General features: G+C 38.4%; 1 protein-coding gene across 21 annotated transcripts in view; it reads right to left on the bottom strand.

The window, feature by feature from the left end:
* Positions 1–469: 469 nt before the first annotated feature.
* BBX (BBX high mobility group box domain containing) overlaps positions 470–12,110 on the bottom strand; it is a 245,057-nt gene continuing 233,416 nt past the window's right edge. For 9 of the 21 annotated variants that reach the window (XM_039856878.1, XM_039856880.1, XM_039856883.1 and 6 more), the window contains 2 exons: positions 10,355–10,541; positions 6,058–6,266 (listed from right to left, as the gene is read on the bottom strand). In XM_039856878.1, the coding sequence (XP_039712812.1) occupies positions 6,179–6,266; positions 10,355–10,541 (275 nt within the window). In that variant the 3' untranslated portion in view covers positions 6,058–6,178. Of the gene's footprint in view, positions 6,267–10,354; positions 10,542–12,110 lie in introns of all 21 variants that reach the window. The other 12 variants (XM_039856870.1, XM_039856872.1, XM_039856871.1 and 9 more) reach the window with 4 other exon arrangements.

The raw sequence follows: 12,110 nt of genomic DNA, 5'->3' as shown, positions 1-12,110 counted from the left end.
TGTGTGTGTGTATGTATGAATGCATGCTCTCAAAAAATAAACCATACTCAAGCTTCTAAGGTTCAGGAACACCATATGCAGCACATCTGAGGTCTGAGTTTATATTTTAGGTTTATATGGTCTGAATGCTATCACTTCCATAAGTTGTTATAATTCATGGCAAGATGGTATGTTCAGGTCATACTTTTCACAGGGAGGTACCTCAAGGATTCTCATCCTGAGGAGCAGGCTGAAACACATCTTCCTTCTGTCTGGTTGATTTCTGCTCACTAGGGAAAAGCAACAGAAGCTGATCGGACCACGGTGGGTCTCAGACCAACCAACAGTCTAGGGGAGACCATCACTGATGCTCTGACGTAGCTCCCTTTTGTGAAAGTGTTTTTTCCCTACTGCTTTTAGTGAACATGGCATGTTGAAAACACATACTCTATGGCCAGGAGTGTGAACATAAAGAAATATAGTTGAATAATATCTTTAAAATATTTCAAATTTTTATTAAATATTTTTATTCATTTTTAAGATCACAGTTAAAGTACTTTAGCATGTTATACACATGACTTACATGTGCAATTTTTAGAAATATCAAATTAAGTATAAGATTTTGAAGAAAGAAATTATATAAATGTGTATATTGACTTTTACTACACATACATCTAAGAAAGCAATAATTCTGTTGTACCATTAAGTGGAAATCATTTATTACATGGCATGTTTACACCAACTCTAAAGAGAACCAAGCCAATTTCCGAAAGCAAAAAAACAAAAACAAAAACAAAAACAAAAACAAATGAGCGATTCGATCATGCTGAAACTGTCAACAGACTTGAGACCTGGTGGTCAAATGAAGCTATGATTAATCATGACAAATAAGCAATTCAAACCTATGAGGAAGTTCATAATCTGGCATGTGGAATCTCAGGTGGTTTTTATTCTTTGACAAATTCCTGAGGGCAAAAGACTTTAGTGCTAATGAAACGAGAAAAATGTTGCTGAGCATGTGCTGACCTCCAGATCGTGAACCTTCCCTAGCCCCAGTTCTGCCACTCTGAAGAGCCTGAGGCACCAATGTGAGGTGTCAGTGGGGCAGGAGCCAGCCCCTCCGGGGGCCACAAAGAGAACTCGGTGTTAGTTCGTGAAGCATGCACGCCTCTGATTTAGAGCTTGTGAGGTAAGATTTGCAGTGAGGGTGGGAGGGTTTGGAGGCGTTGAATTAGGTCCTTGTTACTCAGTAACCAGTCCTGGCCCGAGCTATTAAGAAATCTTTGGAAAGAGTAGGTATGTTCACAACTAGTTCTGTGCAAGAAAATCGATTTGAGGGCAGGATCAATTTTGACCACTGACTGCCCCAAGAAAACAGTGGCCATAAGGACTTTTAAGTAAGTACAAGGTTTCCTCTTCCACCACAAATAATATTTGGCCAGTAGAGGAAATATTTTTTTTGTGTGAGAATATGTATATTTTTAAAGGAAGCATAGTATAAGCACATGGAGGTGGATGAGGGAGTCAGAAATATTTCTTATTATTCACTCTTTTGTTGCTTCTTTGTTCTGAAACATAAGGAAGATAATGTCCCCAGTAAAAAGGACAAGGTCATTTATTATGGAGTATAATGAACTTAGTATCACTTCTACACTAAAGCAAAGCAGTCCATCAAACCCTGAATACTTCACCAGACAGATCTGGTGAGATGAAGTGAACAACTGTTTCTTTTTTTATTATAAGTATAATGTTAGTCAATCTAAGTAAGATAATTTTTAAAAGTCCCAAACTCAGATAAAAACAAAATCCAAATCTAATTCTTTGGGAATGCTTGTATAAATAAAAGCAACATCTAATTAACAATTAGTACACTCTTCATAAGGTGCAAAACAAAGTCCTATGTGGGGAAAGCTAAAATTTAATTGCCACCTACCTAGCAGTTACTCTGAATACTTTATATGTCAAATGTAATAACAGCATTTGCTTCTACTGCCCATTTTCAGCAATACATTGTTCTCTCTGGAGAAGGTGGTTTGTGAAGTCAAAACACTGCAGTGGAAAAGAGTGGCACTGAGGGTAGAAGCAAAAGACAAACCTTTGAAACGACTTAACTGAAATTAACTTTTAAAGCCGAGGTAGCCCATTAGGATTGGCCTTATCTGAGGGCTCTGTGGAGCAGTGCAATCAAAGCTGAATCTCCTCGAGAGTTATCACATACACCCCAACTTTTCTTTCATAAACGAGGAATCCAGGCCTTTCTCCTCTCTGCCTTCCTGATTCTCTGTGAAGAGGAGGCATCTCTCCTCTGGTGTACGGATGTCAGCCTCCAGCCTCTAGCCTCTAGCTGCTGGTCTCCAGAACACTTAGGATTCATACAGTAGTTTAGCAGGCAGCATGGTCCCACTGCTTCACATTAATGCCAAATGCCAAACTTGGAACACAGCAATTTGATATTTCCCATCCCTCCCCTCCCCCACACATACTGTATAAACAAAACATGTCATTCAGTTTTCAGCTTCCTTCTGGTTCTGTATCAATTTATAATTTGCTTCAGATTTTACAGAGATGCAAACATTGTCATACGATGAGCCAACGACTGCAGAGTGCAAACAAAATTTTGTGACTTCGGCAGAGTAGCATGTAAGAAAATAACAGGATCAGACATGTTGGATTCTAAATAACTAGGCCATTCAGATGCTCCTTGTTGTTCATAGTGTTCCATCACTTTTTTTTTTCTCCAGCAGTTTTAATGGCAGGAACTGGAGTATCGGCGGTAACATGGGAATGATGTCAGTATTTCAGCTTTGAGATGGCATTGGTAGAAAGCTCATCTGACAGAACTAAATAAAATATTCCTGATATTTGTGGGGGTGGGGGAGAGACTGTCAGAATCACAACAGGGGCTTTAATGAATTAATAGATTTGATCTAAAAATCTGGGAACTAACCTAATTTGGGGATAAGAACCTGTACCTTCAATGTGGCTGTGGGACATATTTTTCCTTTTCCCGATCTCATTACAGTATCCAAACAAATAAAAACTTTAAAAGGATGTCTTACAGTATTTTTTCTTTCACTCAGCTTCTTAGAGCTTCAGCTTCAGTTACTATAATATACTCTACACACTTCAAAATTACATAGGAAATATCCGGAATAACTAAATAAATAAACGACTAAAGGAAACTGAAACAGTACTGTGTCTCCATCTGAGACTAAATCACCCACTTCCAGCATCACAGAGAAGGGCTAGGACAGTTTTTTTCAAAAGATTTATATACAGGTTTGAATCTGGAAATTAAGGTTAAAAGCATAAATATTGATAATTTCAACTAAATCAGAATGGTTTCAGAAAGATATGATACAACAATTTAGAATAAAACATAGCAGAAGAGCATATTTTGGTTTGCTTGAGATATACATAAGGTGCAACAACTTTTTCTCTTGAGGATGCTTGTGAAACAAATGTTAGTGTAGATGGTGTTTGCCGGCAGATTAAGGTACACGCCATAGCAATACGATTTTCCAAAGTAAAGAAGAATGAGAGAAATGAAATGAAAATGATAAAGGTGGAGGGACTACATGTTGGTCTGAAATATTCAAGCTAACAAATGTTGTTACTTGAAAATACCGACACCCCTTCCCAGAGGATTCAGGGCATGACAAAAGCACTAATATTGAAATCAAGACTTCCACTCAGAGAAACGACAAGGCGAGTGTCTAAAGGTCTATAAAGCTTTGCAGGATTTCTGCTACTCTCAGTGCCTAAATAACCGCTTAAAAATTAAGCATTTCTACAAAAAGGTTTTTTTTTTTTTAAAGTATTTGAAAACAGTCATATCCAGTTGTTGCCCTCCCCCTCCCACCCCTGCCTAAGGGAAAAGCCACTGAGGTTTAGGAAAAGCAGATCAAGTAAGATATTAATCACATAGAAAAAAGTAATCTTTTGCTTTGCTTCTTTTTAAAAAAAGGTCCCATGAATATACAGCAATCTCTTGAGGAACTCTAGTGAAATGTAATCAGAGGACTGAAGAAGGGTGCTCTGGCAAAAATAGACCTATTCTAACGTGTTCTATAGAATAACAAGTTAGTACCATTGTCAAGATGCATGTTCTGCACCATACAATTTTTGTTGTTGGTTTGGTTTTTTTTTTGGATTTTAGCTAATAATTTTAAAATCATTGCTAGCAAGTGGTCCAAAAACTCCCAACAGCCACCAACACTGGGACCCAGCAATTTCTACACATTCACTTTGTGTTTTGACATTTAGAAAATATTAATAAAACAGCATTGTAGTAAAAACATTATGCTGAAATCTGGGGCTGCTCACCTGATTTATTTCTATGTGAATGGGGTTAAGCTTTAACCTCTGATTAACCTTGCTTACTAATTCCTTCTTCCTCCACACCCACAATGAGTATGTATTTTGGAGAACACTGTTCCAATGCTCTGCTGTCCTCTTCACCTGCTTTGAAAAAAACCTCTCTCTATATATGCTTCTTCAACTCTGTTAGTATGTTGCACATATTTTCCAGCACTGAAAGTGTAGTAATATCTACAACAGTGAGAAGCTAAACTTAGTACTACTAGAGTCATTTTTCATATGGCTATTAGGTCAAATTACGATTAGAAAAAAATCATCATTACAATTCAGTCAAGTATAAATAAGAAAGCTAGATAAAACCTTGTAAACTGTCATCATTTAGAGATCTAATTCAAAAGCTTCAAACTTGAGCTAACACTATCAAAATTCCGCCAGTTTGAAAACCAATAAAAATTATTGCTGGAATCCAATAATTGAAATTTGGTAGTTTGTGCTACGATGTAAGAGTGGGGAAATACTTTGTGCTATGGTACAAATACCCTGTAAAATCTGTAGCCTCTGACTAATTTTGATTTATCACTTTGCATCTGTTGCTAGGAAACAAGACACTGTGAATGTCAGGTGGTTAAGTCGATATGCTGAATGTTCTAAGCCAGTTAATCCACTTGGCACTGGCATATGATGGTTGGTTTTATGTTCAAAAGCAACAAAACACAAAAAGGAAACAGAAACTTGCAGGTGGGTCTATGACTGACATTCCCACTCTGGTCAGGCACACCTCCCTTATCAGTTACTCAATACCTCCTTAACAACACAAACTCAAAATGGCTCTAAAAACCTGCAGTGCCAGTTAGGCTGTGCATAGCAATTGCTACCCGTCCAGTTTGGGATGGATGGAAAAGGTCTGTGGCTCAACGTCCACACGAAGTGAGTGTCTTCAATGTGTTCAGAATAGTGAAGTAATACTAAGGTCACTTCTGAATAATATTTTTCTTTTTTTTTTTCTTGTTTGTATGAACAATCCATTGGTCACTTCGACCCTTGTGTAAAAATAAAAGAATCCTCAAGGCATGAAAACACCAGTAATCAGTAATCTGCAGGACTCTTCCCCTGTCTGGGAAAATATTTGCCACAATTTGCCCCAAGCAAATTCTTCTTGGTCACTCAAGGCTAAGAAAAAAATTCTGCTTGTAAGAATTGTAACTTTTTTTCTCTCTTTTTTTGCCAGCAAACTACCACTCTGGTGGCAAATATAAAAGTGCAGAATATATGGACCACGAGGCCGAGCATACACCGCTAACAATGGTACATCTGCCTGCCCGTGCTGCGTGGGAGTCTCGCAACAGGCTTTTTAATATTATTCTACAATATAAATGTAGGTATAACCTATTATATAAACCATCTTATAACTCAAATCTCCATGTACAAAAAAGACTAAGAATATCTAATAATAACTAGTGCAGTGCGTCAGTTTTTGTTTTTTTGTTTTTTGTTTTGAAAGAATAACTAGGTATTATACGAAACTAGTTTCACACTCTCTGGTTGGTAAAAGAGATGCTGGATGAGCTACAGTAAAGGCAGCCTTTTACCAAGTTACCACCTATTACTGTCAAAAGCCTTCAATAGAAAGCAAAGCTCTAGGATCATTCCATTTCTGTTCATTATCAGACAGATAACATCACCCTCAAAGAATCTGAGTTCCGAAAGAACAAATGGGCCCAGGAGGCTAACTTCTGCTTCAAGTGAATCTGGGCCGTGTAGGGTAACAAGCACTTGTTTGCAGTCTATATTTTCCACCACATGGATTCACTAGCATCCCTCGGTAAAGACAAGGCTAGGGTAGTAGGTAAAGCACAATGTTTTACAATTAAAGGGCGCTTCACTGGTCAGCGCAGGAAATAAGTACAGGAGCCTGTGGCATTTCTTTTGGCTGGCCATCATGGGTGAGCGGAGTTGACCTCTGACCTCTGTAAAGCAAAAGAAAAAAAGAAATCACTTATTCAGTGTGTGTTATCACAAATAGGAGAGGATGATGAATAACAAAGAGCTTTCCAATATCTTGTGTAATCACTACTGCTGACTTTTTACTTATGTCATTTAATCAAAACCGATTTTGTCTCTAGAGCATTCTCTCTCTCTCTCTCTCTCTAGGATTTCTTATCTCAATTCCCCTTAAACAACACAACAACATATTCTGTCCTCAACTGAATATTGTCAAGATAAAACCAAAAGCACCAATGGATTTGAGGAAATTCCCTAAGTGGGAAAGTTTACATCAAGGGCTGAGGTTCTGGGACAATAATCTTCTTGATCTACTGATATTAAAAAATGACATGTTCCTTTCCTTGAGTTGCCTTAGGGGAAAACTCTCCTATACTAATTGATAATCTTCAGGCTCATTTCTTAAGCTGTATAATAATAAACTCAATTTAAAACTTAAGGCCAATAAAAGTAATGGTTCCTAAAGAAAAGGAGGTGGACAGTGACTCTGAAAAAATAAATGAAAACAATGAAACCCTCCGAACTTAAAAAAAAAAAAAGTTTCACAGGCGTATGTAGAGAAAATATACAGGGGGAAGAAGGCTAGTACCAACTGAATTTTAGAGTGTGAGAAAATCCAGTCAACTTGGGCCAAAATCAACTGGAAATACATGGGACACAGCTGATTTTTCATTCAGCTTTTGTTTAATGAGTAGGATAAAAATATAATTTATTTCATGGTTATAACAAAACTATTAGAAACTGTTCAAAATTCTTGGTAATTTCTACGGAGGTTCTCATTCTAAAAAGATAAGACTGGGAACCTCTTTGACATCTCCCAACAGGCCTACGAAGCCCATACGATGCACGCCCACTGCTCAGGCCTACGGTGGTCTGCAGTGCACATCACTGCACTGAAAATGGGTGACACAGCAAGAGGAGGAGGTATAAAAGCAATATTTTCATTGGTTTGACCATTTCAATATAGTATCTTCAGATTATGTATAACAAAAGGTGCTATTTTAAAATTCAAATTACATATGCTCCATAACTATATCCAATTTCATTCTCCTGATGCACAGATAAGAAAAATAATGGAGATAAATGACAACATTTGGGGATTTCAGAATCCAATGATCACTTAGCCTAAGATATTAAGATTTCAGAAAAACAAAACGTGTGTTATAATCAAATCCCTGGATTAATCTGTTTATTCATTGTGGGGATGCTGTAAGTACCAACTGTTCAATATGCTCAATCTGTTCAAGAAAGATGAAATTACAGTAATATTTTTTTACCTTTAAGATTAAAAATGTAATATTACGAAAGCCAAAAAAATTTTAATAAGTCTCAGGAAAGGAAACGGGGGAAAAAAAAAAAAAAAAAGGAAAGCGAAAGATGAAAGAGTATAAGCTAGAAAACAAAGATAGAGTGAGAGCGAAACAGGGAAATTGAAGTGGAAAGCCCAGCTTAATCATTGGAAAAAGGAGTCAGGAGTGTGATGGGAGAGAATGATGTGGCTGCAACTGATGGATCCAGTGTCCAGAGGAAAGGTTAGGGGAGGTTCTTTGTGATTTTCCATGGCATGAGAGGTACTTGTTAAAGCATCACACTGGAGTTCAAAGACTTGTGTTCAAATGTTACCTTGGTTTGGCTGTGTGCTCTTGGCAAGCTAATTAACTATCTGGGCCATCATTAAAATGGGCCAAAAAAGGCCAACCTGGTGGAGCTGATTCTAGGATAAAGTTTAATGAACTTTCCTCTATAAAACTCCTCATAAATAAACAGGCTCTCAACAAAGTTTTACTCAAGTTCCAACTTGCTGCATTTTGTAAAACTTTCTATGTTGGGTTTCTGAACCTAATGTTAAGATTTCTTGTGACAAATTCGTGCAGATAATATAGTTCTACCTCTAACTGTTGATCACCCTTCTAAATCATGAAACTCAGGTGATGCCTAAGCAATAATTAATTGATGTGCAATCAGGTACGATTACATTAAGTCTATAGGTAGAGAGTAGCCTGGCAGCTCTGCTTTAACAGGTAGGGGGGCTAAAGTTACAACTAAAAATCTTGGGGATGCGGGGTGAGAGGGCATCCTGCCTTTCTAGGTATTAAGAAAACTAACCATTTGTTATATGGGGGGTAAAATTCTAGTAAGCAATATTATTCTTTCTAATGGAGAGGTTAAAAAAAAAAAATCATGTTTTCTATGCCTGCTAGCTAATTAACACCTCATTTATTCATTCACCCATTCATCTGTTCGTTCATCCACTAATGTAACAGGAACTAAGGAAGCTGAGGACATTAAGAATAAAATAAGTGCTTTATTTTCAGAATATACTGGAAGGAGACAGAAGCATTAACATATAATTACAAACTAACATGACAGCTGGTGTAAGAAAGGTATGTACGGAGAATGCAGAGGCTTTCAGGAGGACTGAGAGAAGAGAATACAGAACGAGAGCTGGATGGAGGAGCAGCCTGAAAGGAGGAGGTACAAAGGGATTAGCTTATCTAGACAGCATCAAGAGATTCCATATGACTGTGGGACACGGAGGCGAGGCGGTGGCGGTGGTGGAGAGAATGAAAAGCTGGGGCTCTCTGCTACTGCAAAGTGGAAGTCACGGAAGGCTATTTGACAGCGATGGTATGGCCACAGTCATATTCACAAGGGAACACTGGCAGCAGCAAGGGTGAATGTGTGGTGGCCTTTTCTGAGACCTGAATCATGACGCCCCTTGGAATTCTTATATTTCCACAATTTATAGGGGCAGTTAGTACTCCTCAGGCATATACTTAATTCTTTCTGTATGTGTCTGAGTTTGTCCTTCGTACTCCACTGTAAAACTCCATGAGCGGAGAAGTGTCTTTGTGTTATCTCCCTCAAGAGACTTAAAGCAGATTTTAACAATGTCTGTCAGCATTCACTTGCTGTTAGGCACTTGCAGTGTACACATGAAAGAGGAATTTGACTTCTTGGAAATATCTAGAGGCTATCTGTGAGGAAGCACAAGAATTGTAATGTGACAGGTAAAGAGCAAGATGCAAACAAGGCTTATGTCAGGGCCTCCTAAACCTGTGTGAAAAAGGAGAATTGAGCCCACTAGGTGGGTATACAAGTTGTACTAGAGTTCAAGCTCTTTTGTACAAGCTCTTTTGTACTGCACACTGAAAGGCCAAGAAAGTAGCTCGTCTGTGGGTAATCCGCTCTCAATAAAAATATGAACTATCTGAGTTTACAAAAGGCTTTTCTGCCTTCCTAAAGGATCCATTAAATAGCAGAATACCCAATTATGCACTTAGAACTGAATATGCTTTCTGTGAGCCTTTACCAAGTTCAAAAAGCTTTCACACCTATGATCCTGGCTGATCCTTAGAACGCTGTGATTCTTAGAGATATCATTATGCTCAATGTAAGATGAGAAAACTGAGGCCCAGAGAGAGAAATAAACTACTTTGCAGTAAACACAGAGAGTGAAAGAAAAATCCAGGCCTTCTGCCTGCCACGACAGATGCCAAGATGCTCTTCTTCCACTGTTTTCTTTTGCTGGTACCATCACTGCCACCAACGCCATCCTCATTGGCGGTGCTTACTGTGTGCTAGCACTGGGACACTGATCTCCATTTTACAGAAGAAAAAAATGGAGGGTAAAGAGGTGAATGATCTTGCTCAAGGCTTTTGTAGTTTGCAGGTGACAGAGTTAGGACTCAAACCCAAATCTCATGCTTAATGATTAGACAATAATACTGTCTGTCTGTTCTCTCAAGCTCTTTACTGAAATGAAGTCTAGCCACAGAATAATATATTCAAAATAAAATACTTGGCTGGTTATAGTCCCTGATATTTTCCCACACTGCTCGTTAGTACAGTACTTTTGTAATGTGTCACATAAACAAAAGTGCTCTTAAACCAGGTCTTATGAACACTGATACATTATGAAAAATATCACCAATTATGTCAGAAAGGATGATTCAGGTTTCTATGTTGCTTTCTCCAACTGTGTTCTATGGAAGTGGGTGAAGCTGAGCTGGATCCCCAGAACCCCGGTGGAGCAAGGCGTTCCACCACTGACCTGTGCACGTTTTCCATGGCAGCCACTTCAGCCAGCGCGGCCAGGCTAAAGAACGCAGACACGGCCGGCATCTCTGGAGTGCTGCTCCGCGTCTCTGCAGCCTCGGCGCTGTGTGCGCATTCGTCATTGCAGCCTGTCGCGGTTACTTTAGGCAGACTCCTCTGCAGTTGTTCCTTTGGTTTGTCTTCTGTAACGAAAGGGAAATCTATTACGAGAAGATCTCTCTGTTCTCGCCAGAGAAAAGACACAGAGAAAACTCTGCCAGACAAGGTGAAATGAACTGATATTCTTTACTGTTCCCTTTTGTCATCCATTGAATATGAAGGCTTTTACAGAACCTCTTCTTCCACAGCAACAACATTTTTTTTATTAAGCTCAACTGCAGCTATGGGCAGCGCTGTGCCCCGAAGCTGAGCAGAAGAGAAGCTGTTTTATTCAAGGTCAACAAATAGGTCCATCTTGGAGTGAGAAGGAGAAATGGGTTTTGGCCAAAATAAAACTCAAGAGACTTGCAAGAGGGGCCTACAGATGCTGTAAAAGGGCCCTTAAAAACCCAACCGACCGAATATTTCTAATGATGCCATTCCCTACTGTGGCAACTTGGACATTCAGTATGTTGTGACACTAAACACTTAGGATGGCAAACAATAATCTCAATGAGATTAATCAATTCCAGTGAGATCAAAAATTATCATTTTTGTTTTGAAGATACATTTTTGTTTGGAAGGAAGATAAAGGGCTCTCTCAGATTTATGAAGAGGTGTCTGAAATGCTCTGCGAATATACCCATTGGAAGCGAGTACACTTTATTATGCATTATAAAGGAAGAGAAATCTCTATCATGGTTTTTAAAACATGTTAACTGTATAAAATGATTGATAAAGCCAATAATGTCATATATTAAATTAACATGAAAGTGCTATGTGCTTTTCTACATAAAAGGGAATATTTTCTAAAATCTTTCACTCTTACAAGTGAGAGTGAGGCTATAACCATTTACAAAATGAAAATCACAAACAGAACCTAGAGTGGAAAGGGAAGGAAGGAGGGGCCTGCTGGATTAACAGGAAAACTAGATTCTAGTCTGTCTCATCCTACTTCTACTTAGTTGTTTGAAGTATTCGAAAACAAAATTCCACCTCTTTAAGCTTCATTTCTTACATGATAGGATAAAATTGGGGGTCTTTAATATGCTTTATGATTCTCATAATCTACATATGCAAAACACAAGACAAGTGCACGAAGTTCACTGTCCTCTAATTCTATCTCAGCAAACACCAAATCTCTATTAACAACTACATTAATCTAAATCAGATATTTATAAATATTACTCTCACAAAATACTCATTTAAACATTTTTTTTTTTTTTTAATTTATAGAAGTCATTATGGACTTTTAACCTCTTTCTGGAAACTGGACGAGGGTGGAAGAGGGACACTTCCTTCAGGGTTAACAATAAGATGCTAGAGGTACTAAAAGGCAGAAAGGCAGCATCTAAGATCACTAACCCATAGTTAGTGCAGCAGTCCAAGATTTGAGGGAGGATGCTCAGTGTCACTCTCTGATACTACTCTTTAACTTGGGCCTTCAGGCAGTTCTGCTGCCAAGGAGGCCACCAGGAACAATAAACAGACCACAGGCCACAAATGAAAATGGAGAAATTCACTGAAAGTTAAGCTCCCTTGATGGTCTGAATGGCTTTACAACAAGTGGTGGATGCTTTCTAAGGTGTCTTAATTCATTGGTTTAAATACTT

This window comes from Pteropus medius, unplaced genomic scaffold, assembly GCF_902729225.1.
Source record: "Pteropus medius unplaced genomic scaffold, Ma_sr-lr_union100, whole genome shotgun sequence".
Taxonomy (NCBI): Eukaryota; Metazoa; Chordata; class Mammalia; order Chiroptera; family Pteropodidae; genus Pteropus; species Pteropus medius.
The sequence above is the reverse complement of the archived record's forward strand: the minus strand, read 5'-3'. Positions and strand labels throughout refer to the sequence as shown.